We start from the raw sequence: 19,105 nt of genomic DNA on the forward strand, positions 1-19,105 counted from the left end.
ATGAAGATTAAGCTTCTGAGCAGGAGCGTGCTAACAGGATCCTAGGACCACATATGCCTCTAAGGGCAAAATGTACTTCCCTTCCTGTGCCAAGCTGGGGGCAGCAGAGGGATGAGCCCCTATTTGCCCATCTCAGGACATGGAGTGAACCCAGTGTACCAGGTTTGCCTTCCTCTTCCCTTGACCTCAAAGAGACCTGAGCCTCTTCCCAGGGACCTGGGAACTGGTCTGGGTGAGTCAGCCTCCTCTGAAGAGATGAGGGGAAATTCTTGCAGACTGGAAGCAGAAGCTGTGGATCCGGGGTATTGGCTGGCTCTGGGTTTTGTCTGGTGGTCTGCAGCCTTTTGGACCCTCACATGCAGCCCTGGATGAGGTCAAGACCCAACCTTGCCGCCCCCAGTTTAGGGCAGGGCATGGCTCGCTGGCGGTAGTCAGTCTCCTGTTCTGGAGTTGGAGGGAGGGAAGGGCTGACAGAGGAGAGGGCTGCGTTTGGTGAGGCAGCACTCTACACCTTCCTGAGCAACTCAGCCAGTGGCCTTGGGCAGCCTGGGAACCCGGGTAGCCTGGGCAGCCGCCATTCTGTGAGTTGTTCTGTGGTGAATGACTCATAGACTCACCTCCTGGGGTGAGGGGAGGCCACAGAGAGGAGCTCTGAGGAGTGGGCACATCTAGCATGGGAAGGAGCTGGAACTGCAGGGACACCAGGGGATTGTCTCCAGTGAGGTGGCCTGCAAGCTCATCACTGCCTTTCCACAGGCAGCTCAGACCCCAGCTGACCATGAAGCCAGGGCCACATTCTGAGCCTTTCCTGTTAGTGATGGTGAGCAAGACCCTGCCCCACTCCTTGCCCTGGCCCTCTCCTCTGTGTTTCCTGGCTACACCTGGATCCAGACAAACTCAGCAAAATGACAGCTGGAAAAAAACCACTCTGCTTGGAAATGGTCCCTTGTCAAGGTGAAAGGCAGCCTGGTGCTGCCAGACCTGCCCAGCAGCTGCGGGCACGCCCTCCTCCTCCCTCCCAGCACAGAGTCTCATTCATACGGTCAGGCAGGTCATGGCCACGTGAGTGTCACGTTCAGTGCCCAGAAAATGGCAGAGGCTTCTTCCTCTGCAGCAGGAACAACAGGCTGCAGTTAGGGCCTCGCCTCTGTTCCAGAAGCTAGGGTCTCGGTCAGGTCCTCCGGAGAACAGGGTCTGTGGAAACAACAAGGCCCTGGCTGAGCGGTCAGTCGCCCTTTGTCCCAATGGCACTTTTAAAAATGGTGTGACAGCGTGGTCTTTGGGGAAATGGGGATACCAAACCTTTCAATGACCAGCTCTGGCCAACGTAGCTAACTGGCTCAGACGAAGACTCAGATCGGTGTTGCCACGTCCAGGCCTGGTGGAGACCGAGGAAGAACCTGATGGCTGTCGGGGACGGAGGACCGAGGGGCTGGCGGGAGGCGCGGCTCGACTTCCTGCAGCCCCGCAGCCCTCACTCCTGACTGAGCAGGAGGATGAGGCCACAGGGAAGGACCGCGGTTTCCTCCTGAGCCTCCCCTGGGAGGTGAGGAGACAGTCTTCAAGGAGGAGGCAGCTGCGGAAAAGGTAAAAATACAAGGAAAACAGGAAAAGGATAGGTGGATTCCAACACTTGCACTGCAGCGAGTAATGAATGAATGGCTTCCTCCTCACTCAGGCTTCGGTTGCCCCCAAATCTCAGCGATCCCCCAAATCAGCGCCTCTGGCCCACGCCTTTCTCGAGCTCCGATTCTTGTGTCTCAGGCGCTGGATACCTGACTGGTCCAGCGCTGAGCTCAGCATCTCTCTTGTGACTGCTCCACGACCTAAGTCCCGTCGTGGCCGAGCATGTCACCAGACACATGCCTCCGAGGTACCCTCTTCCCCGCCCTTGTCTTCTAGAAATGGTGTAGAACTAAGCCCGGTCAGTGCCAAGCCCTAAATTTCTCCACGTTCTACAGCTCCTGCCTCTGGGCCCTGGGTCGAAATCATGCTCCACCGCGTGCTCTCTGGATAATCCTGGGCCTCAGGCTTCACGTCGGTAGAATCGGGGTAATGAGAGTACCCGCCTCCTAGGATGGCTCTGAGGACTGAGCGAGCTTAGTGCCTGTGAAGCAGCCAGAGCAGGGCCCGCCCGAGCAAGACTCAGTTAGCAGGAGCTGTTCTTGGCGGGTCTGGCCGTCTGGTGCCCCTGCCCAGCGCCGCCCGTGCAGAGCCTCCTTGCTCGGCTCAGACGTGGAGGTTCGCACAGCGCTTGCTGCTTAAAGACCAGCTGCCGAGTCACGGCGTTAACCCTTAGGCCAGCACCCAAGGCCCGGCTCCCAGCCTCCTCCGGTGTCCACAGGCCCACATGGGCTCGCGCCCCGCGCGTCTCTGACCGCGCTGAGCTTCGCGCCCCGTGGCTCTTCCTCCTGGATCCCGCACTGCAGTGGACGTGCTCCTCCCCCTCCTCCTCCCGCCTCCTCCCCCGCCTCCTCCTCCCACCTCCTCCTCCCCCTGCGGCGGGCCCACGGGGTGCCGAGAGGGCAACGCGGGCGCCTCTCCCGAGCCCGCAAGTCACGTGCTGTAACTCGCTGATTCCCACGCCCACCCTGTGACGCGCATCCTCTTTTCGCCTCCTTCTCCCAGCAGGAAACGGAAGCTCAGTGGCGCTGGGATTACGTCCAGGCGTGGCGGTGCCCAAAGTCCCCACGGTTGCATCGATTTCACACAAAGCCCTCGTGTCATTTTAGAGTGAAAAACAGAGGTCTTCGAGAGGGCGAGGACATAAAGAGGCTGTGGACACAGGGCCCTCAGAACAGAAATGGTGACTTTGTGATGTGTGGATGTAGCTGAGCTGGAACACGTTTCTGGAATTAATGAAATTGGGCTGGTCTCAAGAGAGCTGTCAGAGTTGAGGGGAAATGAGGTGGCAGCCACATTTGCACTGGAAAGGTCGGTGCACGGGTAGCCGCAGACCTGCTGGCTCACCCTACAGGAGTGGGGGACCACCTGCACCTCCTCCTTCAGCTTCTGCTAACCCGGGCTGGGCCTGGGGCGCTGCCCAGCAGGACACACCCAGAAGGTAGGGCTGGGAGGCGGGGCGGTGTGGGATGCAGACCAGCTCTTCCTCCTGGGCCCCCACTGCAAGACCAGATTCCCTTCGCTGCGGACACAGGCCCGGTGCCCAGCCTAGAGGGATGCGCTTATAAAGGCCGCTTACCCAGCTCTCATCCCTCCGGTAAGCCTGGTGTGTCACTCCGTGGTTCTGGTCCCCGGACAGCCCCTCAAGGCCAAAGAGAACGAGTTCACTGGATTTTGAATTAAGTGAAGAAAGAAGCATTTGAATAAATAAATAAATATTTTGATTGGTTTAGGCTTTAAATTTCAGAAGAACTGAAACTAAGGGAACTCATTTTTTCCAACCTTCCTTGAAGGATAAATTAATATGTATTACATGTTCTCTCAAAGAGCCCCTACGTTCACAGCTTTTTAAAGTAACATAATGGCTGACAGTGCAGTGATTAAAGTACGATCAATATGGAACTGACGGTAAAGGAGTCGTGACTTTTTGAGTGGTTTTGTAACTTATTTGAGGGTATTGGTGATTGTACACCCGCTTCCCTGGGAGGCAGTGATGAGGGACAGGCGATGCCCACAGGAGTTGGAGGGCCTTCCATCGGAATGTCTGCCTCACCGTAACCCGGTGGTGCCGGGCCACCGAGGAACGTGAAATGCAGGAATGGCTGGCGAGGCAGCAGCTGCTCCTGTCAGCAGGTCTAAGCTACTATGATGTCCAACGGAAAAGGCAAGCCGAGGAAACAAAAGCAGGTGTAGAACTGCGATTCGAAATAATATCTGTATATTTAAGGGATTGCTCCAAGTGACAGAGAGATTCAAGGCTGATTCCCTATCTTACACCTAGGTCTCATTTGATCTTCCAAACATCAGCCAACCCAGTGAAGTAAACTTACCTCCCTTAAGTGAATGGAGCTTTTGAACTCTTCGCATTGAGTTACCCTTTAGCCCTGGATTCCAGGATTCCCTTTGTTCCTTGGCGGCCATGATGAATGAAGTGTCTGCCTGCAGGGTGGAGAGCAGGCCTGGTGGGAGGTGGCCTGGACACTCAGCCTGGTTTGCAAAGATCCAGCTTTTGGGGCCAGATCTGGCCCTAAATCTTGCCTCTGCTGCCAGCTGGTCTGGAGCAAGTTACTCACCCTTTTTGATTGAATGTTCTCCTCTGTAGTAGAGACTGGCACAATTGAATAAGGTGTCTGTGGAGGCCTAGTGCAGGCCAGGATTATCGTTCTGCTTTACTTTGCTCTCATTACGGCAGTTACAAAACAGTACCTCCCGTATTTCAAAATAAAATTGTTTTGTTCACGTCCATCTTTAATCTTTTCAGTCTTCTTCAGAACGAGTCTAGCTTTCCAAGGCCTCTTTGTATATTTCAGGCCTTTATCTAACTACAGGCCCTCATCACAATATCCAAAACCTTCCCGAAAGGACATGGATGAAAAGATGGTGATTATTCATGCCACATGTACATTGGTCTTTTGGATAAAATAGCAAGAAATACAAAAATCTTAACTTCCTTTAATATAGTAGACTTGAAAGATCTGTAAAGATCTATTTTGAAACAACTATCTTTTCATATTTAAAAATTCTAGTAATTTTTCTATTTCATTTTCCTTCACATTATTAACAATCACTTGTGGGCCTTGTGAAATTTCCAGACTGCACACTGGCTCAGAGCAGTTGTGTTCCAAACAGACAAACCAGTTGGGTTAGTGACAGAGGCTTTGAACCCACGGAGGCTGGCAGTCAAGAACAGTTGGACAGGGCTGCGTGCCACTCGGCCTTTTCTCCAAGGATAATCCTAACCTTTGTGCATATGCCTGGCTTTAGCCGAGAGCTTCGTCCAAGAACATTATGGTCCCAACCTCTGCTGGCTTCGCTCTACCCCTAGAAGCCTCCCTGGCTGCAGTGGGGGAGGGGGCATAAAGCAGTTTCTGACACCCTAGACTTTCCTTGTTTGAGGAAGAAAGAGGGAAGAAGAGTAGGGGTTTGGGTTCAGGCCACTGTGGGTTTGTGTCCCAGGTCTAGCCCATGCTGTCTGGGATTATTAAGCTGCTCACAGCCTCAGTTTCCTCAAATATAAAATGGGAATGGACTCTGGCTGTTGCGAGGCACTGATAACGAGATGTGTACGTTCAGTGCCTGGCAGGCGGTGCTCCGTCAATGGCAGTTGCGTCTAAGGACAGTGTTGACAGGGGAGCACGCAGAGGACGGTGCGGGGCTTCGGGCAGCCTGAACACCCACCGAGAGGCTGCCTGTGCTCCGCCTGCACTTCCCCCGTTTGGGGCGGTGGCAAGAACACAGACGCGGGACATGTAGAGGAATGAGACAAACCACGGAGTATGTGGCACCTTTTTATTTGATCAGTCTTTATTTTAAATGTGTGCTTTTGAAATAGCTTATTAAATATGACCTTTTCAAAATTCAATTCTCACAATATTTACAGTGAATTTTGTGCAAACATATTTTGACTGTGAGCTTTTGGCTTCCTTTTTCACGTAAATAATTTACAAATTTGTATTACAGCAAAAACCCAGCCACTTCATTTATTCCCTCTTAAGACTCTAGTTTTGTTTGACAGGTACTAAACTAGGATGAGGGGTTGCTAGCAAAGAGCTAATTTAAGCCCGGGAGAAATAACATATATTTATCAAAAAAGGTTATGTCAAGACCTTGCTTTTCAATTGAAAACACATGTCCCATAATGTTGTGGGACAGTATTTAAGCAACTAAATACATTTACAATGGTTATTGTGCCCTTTTTTTTTTTTACATTCATCTCTTTTAACCAAATAAGCAAAACCAGAAAATCAAATTCTGAAGGACTTTGAAAGGTTATGTCAAGACCTTGCTTTTCAATTGAAAACACATGTCCCATAATGTTGTGGGACAGTATTTAAGCAACTAAATACATTTACAATGGTTATTGTGCCCTTTTTTTTTTTTTTTACATTCATCTCTTTTAACCAAATAAGCAAAACAAGAAAATCAAATTCTAAAGGACTTCGGACTGTCTGGGAATGTCATAAAAGTGGTCAGACTTCAGTGACTAAGAAATGAAGGTCGTCAGACAGGCTGCTGGCTGACCCTCCCCTGCTGGCCACGGCTAGAGCTGATGTAGAAGGTCCCGCGGGTCCCACGCCATATGCTTCAGGATTCCACGCTGGGCACAGAAGAACATGAACCTGCGCCCCAGCCAAGATGGGTGAAACCCTGCCAGATAATTCTTCAGATGCAAAATGTACAGAGGGCGCTGACCCTGGAGCAGGACCCCTAGAGAGGGGTCGCCCCCTCTCTGGGTGGAGAATACGGCACCCAATATTGTTAAGTCAAGGCTCCTACAAAAGGCAATAAGTCATGATTTAGAAACAGAATTATGAAAAGAATACAGGTTAATGATTGTTCCTTTAATGTCTTGTAAATATAGCTTTAAATTTTCATTTTATATACTTGAGGTCTGAAAACAAACCATGACTTTTTTTTTGGTTCCATGCCTTTTTTAAAAAACACAAATGAAATCCTTAATCATCCTAGTATGCAAGAGAGTATTTGGGACCAACATTTTACAGGTTTTCTACCTTCTCACTGAAGACTTTGATGGGAAATTAGAGTGATAGATTATTAGAAAATAAACTGAAAAAATTTTGTTTAGTCATCTGAGAATTGTTCCATGCATTTAATCATTTGCCCTCCCAATGGCAATGTTCCCTTATTACATAAAAGTGGTATAAAGATTTGTGCAACCCTCTGGACACATGGTTTTGTACACACTAGGCATCACAATGCAATGATTCCTAATCTAAAACACACCTTAACCACAAAACATTTTTCCCATCGTAAGAATTACGGATGAAACACTCCACGCATTCACAAATGCGACAGAAGTCAGTGTGAAACAGTGGTGACCAGAGCTAGAGCTGTGGTTCTCAACTATCTGTTCCAAGTTCTCAAGTGAGCGGGTTACACCACATGGGTCCCCTCAGCCTGTGCCTCTTGCTAACCCACCCTATCTGTACTTCACTGGCTCCACGCTAGCACCCCCCACCCCCACCGCAGGATGGAGTCGGGGTGTGCCAGGAGCCAGGCGTGCTGAGGATGGAACGTGGGACAAGTGAGCAGCAAGGAGGGCTGGGCAGGGAAGTGGACCCCGATTCCCCAGGAAGTCAGGAACCATGAACTACTGTCAAAAGACACGGGCCGGGAACAAGAATACATAATGACTAAAAACATGGATCATATCGTTTCAGATCTTTCAGCGCCTTAAGAAATGTGTTTATCCAAGTGCAAATAGGTGAAACTGTCTTATGCCTCTGGTCCCATGCCCAGCTCTTCTCTGTGAACTGAATCCTCTTTGAGGACTCAGTGATGCCCATCATTTGGGCTCTTCCTTGCCGGCTCACAGCGACTGAGGGCTCAGGTCTGCAAGCACACGGCCCTGCCGCCTGTCACCAAAAAAGGGTTAAAATCGCTGTTATCAATGCCTAATACAATGGGTCTGATTTCTCATAAATAATCACAGACTTGATTAAAATGAATATATTATTCTAGGTTAATTCTTTTTCATTCAAATGTTTATATTCTATCTACCCCGAACAATGAATTGAGAAAAAACAGGCACCTCAAAAGCCTTGCCAAGAATGATTACTTTTTGAAATGACACTTTGTACAAACTGAACAAATGAGGAAGTGACTGTGGCAGGAAACGCTGAGACTTCAAGGGGCTGTTTTCTTCAAGTCTCGAATCTGTTTTATCAAGTAGTTCTTCTCGTCAGTGAACTGCTCGTCGTCCGTCCTTTCTTTTTGGAAGCTGCTCAGAAACTCAATGAGCTTGGGTTGATTTTTTAATAGAATCTCCACGATAGGCTGCGTTTTGTGAGGACTGGCCACAAACACCTGAAACATAAAGAGACAAACATAGAGGACAAAGAACGCACACCAGGGACGATGCGGATCCCACTTGTGTTTTACATGGTACCTGTGTTAGCAGAACATAGAAAGCCTAGATCAAACTTCCTTATTCCCCTTTCACATTTGTTTTCTATATATTCTATATACATATATTTAATATATTTAAAATTGTATAATTATATATTTTAAGTTATAATTAAATATATAATTACATATTGAATACAATATATTCGATATATATTTAATGTAATGTATTCAACGTATAATATATTTAATATATTCATCTGGCTCAAAATTCAAAAAGGACAAAGGTGAAAAGTCTCCCTCTTACCTTCCCTCCCTGGAGGTCACCAGTGTTACTGTTTTCTTATGTATATGGAGTTTTAACATTTACAATTGCCCAGGCCCCACCTCCCAGAGATTCCAGTTCAGCAGATCTGGGCTGGGGGTCTGGCATTTTGTATTTTGATAAAGCTCTTATGTGTGCTCCAGGTTGAAATCATAATACTGGACTAATAGCTCAGCTCTACTATAAAAGACAGAGACAACTATAATCATAGGACACAATCACTCAAAACTTTAATACTGATTGGCATGATGTTTTGCAATGGACATGCTTCCTAGTTAGATGCTATATGCTATATGTATGATTACAGGACCAGAATACCCACAAAAGTACTGACTCCCATATAGCTCTCTGGTTGCATGTTCTGTGCTCCTGACTCTAAAAGGTCTGAGTGTTGCACCACCAGCCCCTCTGCCCACAGCCTCCACATTCTGTACCTCAACAGTGCACGACTCTACTCTGAACATACTAGGAAGAAGGATCGGTTATGGAACAGTGGGGGCTACAAAGTTGAGCCCTAAAGGTTCCCCCAACTCAGCAAATATGGGGATGGAGAAAACTACAAAAGGATGTTAGGAACCTATAAGGAAGAAATAAGAGGCTGCAGAAGTTCAAAGGAGATGGAGATTATATTAGATTCTGCTTTTGGAACAGAAGGGCTCATGGTGCAGGTGACAAGAGAGCTAGTCTATGAATCAGATTTTCTATTTCTTCTTGAGTCAGTTTGGTAGTTTGTGTGTTCCTAAGGATTTGCCCATTTCATCAGTAATTCCCCTTTCACATTTGTTATAGGTTATCTAATTTGTTGATGAATAATAATTCATAGTGTTCTCTTATAATCTTTAAAAATTTTTTCTATAAGGAGAATGAATCAGTAATCAAAAACCTCTCAACAAAGAAAAGCCTAGGGCCAGATGACTTCACTGGTAAATTCTGCAAACTTTTAAAGAATTAACACCAACTACTTCAATTCTTCCAAAATATAAAAAAGAGTTACAATACTATAATGAGTTATAGTATTACCTTATGAGTTATAGTATTACCTCTTATGAGTTATAGTATTACCTTGATACCAAAGCCAGACAAAGATATCACAAGAAAACTACAGACCAATTTCCTTTATGAATAAAGATGCAAAAATCCTCAACGAAATTCAAGCAAACTAAGTCCAGCATCATATTAAAAGGATTATATGCCATGGCCAGGTAGGATTTATTCCAGAAACACAAGGGTGGCTCAACATAATAAAGTCAATGTACTACACCACATGTACTGGGGTGAACTGTGTCCCTTCAAAGGATGCATGTCCAAGTCCTAACCCTCAGTACTTACGAATGGGATCTCATTTGGAAATAGGGATGCGATCAAATTAAGATGAGGTCATACTGGGCTAGGATGCGCCCTAATCCAATGACTAGTATCCTTATTAGAAGAGAGATATTTGGGACACAGAGACACACAGGGATACACAGAGGAACATGCCATGTGGAGATGGAGACAGAGATTGGAGTTATGCAGCTATAAAGCCAGGAATGCCAAGGATTGCTGGCAACCAGCAGAAGCCAGGAGAGGCACAGAACGGATTCTCCCTAAAAGCCTCCAAAAGGAACCAATCCTGCTGACACCTTGATCTTGGACTTCTAGTCTCAAAACTTTGAGAAAATAACTTTCCATTGTTTTAAGCCACTCAGTCTATGGTACTTTGCTATAGGAAACTAACGCACCACATTAGTACAGTGAAAGAAACCGCACGATCATTTCACTTGATGCAGAAAAATTACTTGACAAAATCCAACACCTTTTCATGATAAAAAAAGAAAAACTCAACATGGGATAACTCGATATCCAAATGCAAAAGAATAAAGTTGAGCCCTAACCTCATACCATAAATAAAAATTAACTCAAAATTGGTCAAAGACCTCAATATAAGAGCTAAGAAAACTTTTAGAGGAAAATATAGGGGTGCAACTTCATGACCTTGGACTTGGCAATGTTTTTTAGCTATGACCAAAAGCAAAATCAACTAAAGAAAAAATAGATAAACTAAACATCAAAGGTCAAAACTTTTGTGTATTACTGCTGGATTCTAAAGGGTCTTTGCGGTCATCAGAAGGTTAAATGATGTGAGGTCTCAACCTGGAGTTCAGACTATATCAAATCCATAGACAAATCAATGGGGCTGCACTGTATATGGCTAGTCAGTTCAATGAAAGACTGCATTTCCGTTATTCTGCATAAGAGAGAGTGTTTACATATCACTGTAATAAGGGAGAGAGGGCGACTGCTGGCAGACACATAGCTAATGAGTTGCTCAGGAATAAATCTGTCTGGATTAATTCCCCAGGGAAGTGGCAGGGTGCCATTTCTGTACCAATAGGTGAGTGTAGTTTGTTTGTTGAACACTGTACTCAAGAACAAATGATTCTTGATTCTACAAATTAAAATATACCGTTATCTCTTAAAAAAAAAAAAGCACAACTTTTGTGTGTCAAAGGACACTATCAAGAGAGTAAAAAGACAACACACAGAATGGGAGAAAATATTAATAAAGCATAAATATGATAGGTGTCTATAATCCAGAATACATAAAGAACTCCTATAACTCAAAAACAAAAATACAAACAACCCTTTTAAAAAGGAGGTAACGGTATCTGCAGATTGCTTGGTGGCTCAAGCAAGGTGGTTCTGGGAAGGGCACAGACTGCGGCTAAACTTGGGTTGCAATGGGGCCCTTCCCAGGATGCCCCAGGGCTGGCACACCTAGTGGCCAGCTTTAGAGCTGGAGCTCCCTAAAGGGCTGCATCTGAGAACCACACACTCAAAGGGCAGACTGGATAGGTATCAGAGTTTTGCTAAAGCAAATCCTGCTCTGTAGGGTCAGTCCCTCACTGGTTAGTCCTTACGACCTATAGGTCCAAGGATCAGTCCATCACACTTATGTGCAAACAGCAACCAAGGTTCAACTACAACAGGAGGGCACACACAACCCATACATGGGACATACTTGGAGCACCTGGCTCAGGTGATCAGTAGAGACTGTACCACTGGGCCTCACAGCACGCTTACTATATAATGCCACTCTACTAAGACCAGGAGACAGCAGCCCTATCTATTACATAGAAACAAACACAGGGGGGCAGCCAAAATGGAGAGACAAAGAATCATGTCCCAAATGAAAGAACAGAACAAATCTCCAGAAAAAGAAATAAACAAAATGAAAACAAGCAATCTACCAGATGCAAAGTCCAAAATACTATTTATAAGAATGCTCAATGAACTTAAAGTAGATAAACTCTGAAAACTTTAACAAAGAAATAGAAAACATAAAAACAGAGCTAGAAAATATAAAAAAGAACCAGTTGGAAATGAAGAATACAAAACTGAAATGAAGAATACCTTAAGAGGAATCAAAAATAGATTAGATGACACAGAAGATCAAATCAGCAATTTGGAAGACAAGATAGCAGAAAACACTCAATCTGAACAGCAACAAGAAAAAAGAAATGAGGATAGTTTAAGGGGTCTCTGGGGCAACATTAAACATACCAACATTCACACCCAGAAGAAGAAGAGGGTGAGCAGGAAATTGAAAACTTATTTGAATAAATAACGACAGAAAACTTCCCTAACCTGGTGAAGGAAATAGACATACAAGCCCAGGAAGTGCAGAGTTCCAAACAAGATCAACCCAAAGAGGCCCACACCAAGACACATCATCATTAAAATGCCAAAGGTTAAAGACAAAGAGGGAATCTTAAAAGCAGCAAGAGAAAAGCAATTACTTACCAACAAGGGAGCATCCATAAGACTGGCAGCTGATTTATCAACAGAAATCTTACAAGCCAGATGGCATTGGCATGAAATATTCAAATTGATGAAAAAGCAAGGACCTACAACCACGATTACTCTACCCAGCAAAGCTATTATTTAGAATTGAAGGACAGAAAAAGAGCCTCCCAGACAAGAAGCTAAAGGAGTTCATCACCACCAAACCAATATTGCAAGAAATATTAGAGGGACTTCTTTAAGAAGAAGGAGGAAAAAAAGATAAAAATTATAAATAATAAAACAGCAATAACCACATATCTATCAACAATTATTGCAAATATAAATGCATTAAATGCTCCAATCAAAAGATAGAGTGGCTGAATAGATAAGAAAACAAGACCCTTACATATGCTGCCTACAAGAGACTTAGTGCAGATCAGAAGACACACACACAGACTGAAAAGTAGAGGTATGGAAAAAGATATTTCATAAAACTGGAAACAAACAAACAAAGCTGGGGTAGCAATACTATACCAGACAAAATATACTTTAAAACAAAGGCTATAACAAGAGACAAAGAAAGGCCCAATAATCCCACTTCTGGTTATTTATCTGAACAAACCCAAAACACTACTTCGAAGGGACATATGAATCCATATGTTCGCTACAGCATTATTTACAATAGCCAAGATATGGAGGCAACCTGGGTGTCCATTAGTGGATGAACAGATAAAAAAAGGTGATACATACATACAATGGAATATTACTCAGCCATAAAAAAGAATGAAATCTTGCCATCTGCAACAATATGGATGGACCTAGAGGGTATTGTGCTGAGTGGAGTAAGTCACACGTAGAAAGACAAATGTCATATGATTTCACTTACAAGTGGAATCTAAAGAACAAAATAAACAAAGACACAAAACAGAAACAAACTCATAGATACAGAGAACATTTTGATGGCTGCCAGATGGGAGGGGGTTTCAGGGGTAGGTGAAAACAGGGAAGGGATTAAGAAGTACAAATTGGTAGTTACAAAATAGTCATGTAGATGTAAAGTATAGCATAAGGAATATAGTCAATAATATAATAACTATGTATGGTGTCAGATGGGTGCTAGATTTAATGGAGCAATCATAAGTTATATAAATGTCTAATCACTATGTTGTACACCTGAAACTAATATAATATCAATTTGCCAATTGTATGCCAACTGTGTTTGAAAAATAAAAAATTATTTAAAAAATAAAATAAAAAGGGGCAAAGGATTTAAGTAGACATCTTACTGAAGAAAGATACACGAATGGCCAATAAGCACATGAAAAAATGCTCAACATCACTAGTCATTAGTGAAATGCAAATCAAAACCATGAGATATCACTTCAAATCCACTAGGCCAGCTACAATTTTAAATAATGATAATGAACAAATGTTGGTGAGGAAAGGGAGAAATTGGAACCCTGAACATTGTTGGTGGGAATGTTGGGGGCAGCGGGGAAGATACTGTTTGGCAGTATCTCAGTAAGTTACTAAATTACCATAAGACTGAGCAACTCCATTCCCAGGTACACATCAAATGAATTGAAGAATTTGTTCAAACGAAAACTTGTACATGAATGTTCATAGCAGCACTATTCTCAATAACCAAAAATCCATCAACTGATGAATGGGCAAACAAATTATGATATAGCCACACAATGGAATAGTATTTGGCCACAAAAAGGAATGAAGTACAGATGCTACGACATAGATGAACTTTGAAAACATTATGCTAACGAAAGAAACCAGGCACACGAGACCATATATTTTGTATAATTCCATTTATATAAAATATCTAGAACAGGCCAATCCACAGACTGAAGACAGATTAGTGGTTGCCAGGGGCTGAGGGTAAGGAAAAATGAATAATTGTTTAAGGCGTTCAGGGTTTCCTGTGGGGTGATGAAAATGTTCTAACTAGATAGTGGTGATAGTTGTATAACTCTGTAAATATACTAAATGTCACTGAATTGTACACTTTAAAATAGTAAATTTTGGGTTATTCATTTTACTACAATAAACTAAAACTGTCACTTATAAAAAAAAAAGTGCCCAGGCTCATTACACAGAAGGCCTGATGTTCACATGACGCCTGTCAGTGTGTTAGGAAATCATATTCTGGAGCCAGATGCATGGCTCCTGTTACCATTTGTTTATAAGGAAGTTGCTGTGAAGTTTTAGCTAGAAATTGTCTGGCATTTTGTGGTAACTACATAAATAACTCATAACAGTCTTTCTAAAAAAAAAAAAAGATGAAACACATTGGACAAACTAAGCTTCTCTGTTTCAATCCAAAATAAATGTAAAATGTAGTGGAATTTGCAGTCAGGCATTGTTGGATTAACTCCATTGAATCTATACTGTACAATAAACCTAACAAACGTTAAATTCATTTTCAAGATTAAAATTTTTCTTATTTTTATTTTTCATGGCTCCTGAACTCTGCTGCCTCGAAAGGCAGTTGCTGCTTAGAGGCAGCTAAAGCAATGCCGCATGACCTCTGTTGGGCGCCAGGCACTGAAGGTCAAGGCTAGAGATGCGCCACTCCCTAAGGAATGGGCTTCCAGGCCAAGTTGTGCAGAACCAAATCTTTTGATTATTACGTCCAGCTTAGAGAGTTTCTTGGTTCTCTCTCTGCTGTATTCATTTTTAAAATACTTTTTTCAAACCACCCAAACAAATCACAAAAATAAAACAACTTGGCTTTCCCTTTTAGAATTCAGTTTTATCATCTGCATCCCTTACTTTATACAACATGTCTCAGAAACGTGACTTATGGAGAAAGGAAAACTAAGAATATTTTGCTCTCTGTTTTAAGCCTGATTGTTTTTTATGAAAGATAAAAAATGTATATCTTACACACATACTCAGTCATTTCATTCACGTTCCATTTTGCCAAGAGGGTTTGCACTAGGCCCAGTATCAGAAGGCCAGTCTCCAGCTTCGCTAACCTGATGGTCTGTGAGGCATGCTGAACGCCTGGACTGCTTTGTACACGGATTTGAAAGTGGGGCTCCTGTTATAGCGACATGGAAGTTACTCAGTACAAAATTCCATTTCGTGCAAGTGTAAAATAAGATCTTTATATTCTAAAGGTTCACCATCCCAAATGCACACAAATATGAATGATACAATATTTAGAATATTCTGACACTATTTAAAAGTAGTTATTAAAACACGAAGTTGATATAAACACTTTTCACTGTATTGTTAAAAATTTTTAGAAAAATTATTATTAAATCAGCTCACAGCTGATTCCTAAATTTACTTGGTCTCAATCGCTTATCCATTAGTAGACTTAGATTTGGTACACTGTGACTGAAGTAGCTGGCTTGCTAAAAAAATGGGTCCATAAGGAAGTGGGCAACTTATGGTTAGGCATTCACCAAATTAATGTGTAATTCTACATTTTCTTCCATAAGATCACTGGAAATTATTATCAACTAGGATGTTTCTGGTTCCATATACTTTTTTTTTTTTTTAGGTGAATTGTCAAGTTGGCCTTTGAATTTTGGAATAAGGGAGGGTGGAGCTTCTTGTTTTCATGGCAATGGCTATTGTGGCCAACTGCTAGGCTCTGAGCGACAGAGTAATACGCTTAGGACCGATTCTGGCATTGGATGTCCCCAAGTTCCAGCAGCTCTGAGGAGGTGAGCCAAAGGCTCAGACTGCCCCACCCCCTACATGGTTTGGTGGAAGTGGCAACTTGTCCTCTGCTATTAGGAGGTTAACAGGGAAGGGAAAAGGAGATCAGGCCACAGCTGATTCCTACATTCACCTAGGCACATCTCTGGGAGAGCCAGGATGACAGAGACAAAAGTCCTCTGAACCTAGTATCTTAGAACTAGACCTTAGACTTTAATGTTACTCATTTTGCAAGTGAGGAAATAGATCCAGACGGATTCGCCCAAAGTCACTGCTGGCAACCGAGCCAGAACAAAGGCCCAGGTCCCCTGATTTCTGTTCAGTTCTTTCCCACCACAGCACCCTGGCTCATCAATAGAAGAAAGCACGTGAAACAGCATCTCATTCCAGTCCTTGACCTTATCAGCAAGCTAACGGGAATGAGACACTAATGATCTGGTGGCAAAGACATTTTCAGTAACGTGTTCCACATTTTCTGCACCTTATAGAAGGTGCTTTGGTGGGGGGGAACTATTAATAAAGAACTGTGAAAAAAAAAAACCCTACGATTTGGCTGTTACTTTTTCTAAATAACAAAAAATTATTTTTGGCAAGTAAACAATTCAGTTTGTACTTCAGTGGAAGAAACATAGTTGGGGAACAGTTTATACACACGTACAAGTAAACAAGTGGTCAGCTATTTTTAAATGTACCTACTCTGTCCAATGATTAGATGATCCAAATTTTGATCTTCTCAGGGGACAGAAGCAGGTTATTTCTATTTTCCACCTACTGAATCCTTCTATAATATTGTATTTTGAACAAAATCATATAAAGCTTATTCTCATCTAGGATAAATATTTAAATTCTATGGGATCTGAATGACATGACACACAGCCCTCTATAATTTCATCAATCAAAAGGGTCTTGCGAGGATCTATCATTTTATACTACATAGGCATTTTCTAGTCCTAGAGCAGTCTATTTTTGCTTCATCCAATTGGTGTTTATTTTTTGTGAAATAATTCTAACACAGAGAAGAGTACAAGAATAACATATCAGACTTCATGTTTCCAGCATCGGCTCTATCAAAATTTAACATTTTTGCCATACCTGCCTTAAGATTTTTTTAAATAAAATACTACAGATGTAATTAGAGGCTATTGGACACTTCTTCATAATACCATTCTCTTCCCTACCCCTCCCTTGAGGTGACTGCTATCCTGAATTAAGTATCTATCATTCCTATGCAGGTTTTTAGACTAAACTGCACATATAAATCCACATATAGTGTTGTTTTTGCAGGTTTTCAAACTTTAAATAAATAACATCCTTTTAATGTTTGTTTATCCCACTCCGTGTCTCTGAGATTAGCCACATTGATTCATATAACTCTATTAATTTTACTCATTAATATATGCAATTGTATGACTATATTACAATTTTTATTCCTCCAGTTTTCTTATGATGTCCATTTATGTTCTTCTCTCATTGTACACCATTATAAATAATGTTGCAAAATGTATTTTTGTACATGATTCCCTATGCACATGTGCAAGAAATTACCTAGAATGAGATTGCAGGGTTGAAGAGTATGCTTTCAATTCTCTATTTTGTTAAATTGCTCTCCAAAGTGGTTGTACCAATTTACAGTGTATGAGAGTTCCACAGCCCTCCAACCTTACCAAAATTTGATATTGTCAGACTTACACATTTGCCAATATGAAGAATGTGAGGAGATATCTCATTGATATTTTAGTGGCCATTTCCATGATTACTAGGATGATCAGCATCTTCACCTACTTATTGGTCAGTCAGGTGTCCTCATCTGTAAATTACTAACTTGTATCCTTTGCCAATTTTTCTATTGAATTGTTTGTCTTTTTCTTAATGATTTGTAAGTTATATGTGTCATATTCTATCCTGTCTTTCCCTTTGCTTATAATGTCTTTTTTGAGCAGAAGTTTTAAATTTTAATGTGGTCAAATTTATAAATATTTTTATTATGTTTTACGATTTTTATTTTTTAAAGAAATTCTTCCTATTTCAACATCATAAAGACAATCTCCTATTTTCTCTTCTAAAAGTTAAAAAATTTTGTTTTTCAAGTATAGATCTTTACCTAGAATTTACTTCTGAGAACAGTGGAGGATAGGGTTTTCTGTATGGATAATCCTTTACTTTAGAACCATTTATTGAATAGTTAACCCTTTCTTCACTGATTTATAATCTCCCCACTATCAAATACCAAGTTTCATATTTGCGAAGGTTTATTTCTGGGCCATCTACTCTATTTTGTTTTTTCTATTTATCTATCTTGGTGCCAATACAATATGGCTTTTATTTATTACAAATCCATAATAAGTTTTAATATCTAGTAGGGAGGTTTCCCCTACCTGTTCGTCTTCAAAATTGCCATAGATAATTCAAGGCCATTGCTTTGCCATACAAATCTTAGAACTAGCTTGTCCAGATCCAGGAAAAGTCCTGTCGGAATTCTGAATGTAAGGAAATTGAATTTATAAATTAATTTGGTATTTGAACTGCTTTAGTTTTTGGAAAATAAAGATTTGGTGGCTGAAAGATAGACTAAAATTTTTTTACCTTTCAAAGCGACAGTTACATTATCTTATAAAGTGCCATGTCTCCATTTATAGACTTATTAATTAAATTACTGAATATATGTTACAAAAACTAAAAAAAGCCTGGAAACCTCTAAACCCTTAATTCTACTCTAGATACCTATCCCCCCAAAATAATCCTAAACATGTAAAAAAAATAGCTGGATACATAAAATGGTCCATTATAATATCACTCAGAGTAGGAAAAAATGGAAATAACCTAAATATTAATGACAGGAATATTTAAGTAAACTAGAGTAAATATACCCAATGATAAACTACGATGCCAATAAAATTATGATGGTTCTAAAAATGACACATAACAACAATGAATTAGTGTTCGATCATGGTATAGCATTAAGTGATAAAATCAGGATATCAATTTTGTATACAATGTGAACACAGTTGTAGAAAAAAAACCTTCAAACATGTGCACAGGAAAATAAAATGTACTAAAATCTTCACAATATTTAGGTTAGGAGTATGAGATTACAGATTAGTTCTCTTCTACCTACCCTACTTAAAAAAAAAAAAATCTATTGTCTAAAGTTTCTAGGAGGCAATTTTGTTACTCTTGTATCAAAGAAAAAATATCAGAAAGAAAAAGCAGGTATTATAGGGGCTAGTTTTCTTCCACAGCAAAATGCATTCACAAAAATATTTCTGAATAAGTAATAAAAGTGAGTAGCACCCAAGCGTTTCTTCACTGCTTTATTTAACATTCAAAGAAACACTTAAGGCA

The 19,105-nt window shown here is 41.8% G+C and overlaps 1 protein-coding gene across 3 annotated transcripts in view; it reads right to left on the reverse strand.

The window, feature by feature from the left end:
* Positions 1–5,398: 5,398 nt before the first annotated feature.
* Positions 5,399–19,105, reverse strand: part of CAB39L (calcium binding protein 39 like) — a 144,259-nt gene continuing 130,552 nt past the window's right edge. For 2 of the 3 annotated variants that reach the window (XM_023536705.1, XM_023536704.1), the window contains exon 9: positions 5,399–7,950. In XM_023536705.1, the coding sequence (XP_023392473.1) occupies positions 7,771–7,950 (180 nt within the window). In that variant the 3' untranslated portion in view covers positions 5,399–7,770. The remainder of the gene's footprint in view (positions 7,951–19,105) is intronic. The other variant, XR_002782820.1, reaches the window with a different exon arrangement.

Source organism: Pteropus vampyrus, unplaced genomic scaffold (assembly GCF_000151845.1).
Source record: "Pteropus vampyrus isolate Shadow unplaced genomic scaffold, Pvam_2.0 Scaffold167, whole genome shotgun sequence".
Taxonomy (NCBI): domain Eukaryota; kingdom Metazoa; phylum Chordata; class Mammalia; order Chiroptera; family Pteropodidae; genus Pteropus; species Pteropus vampyrus.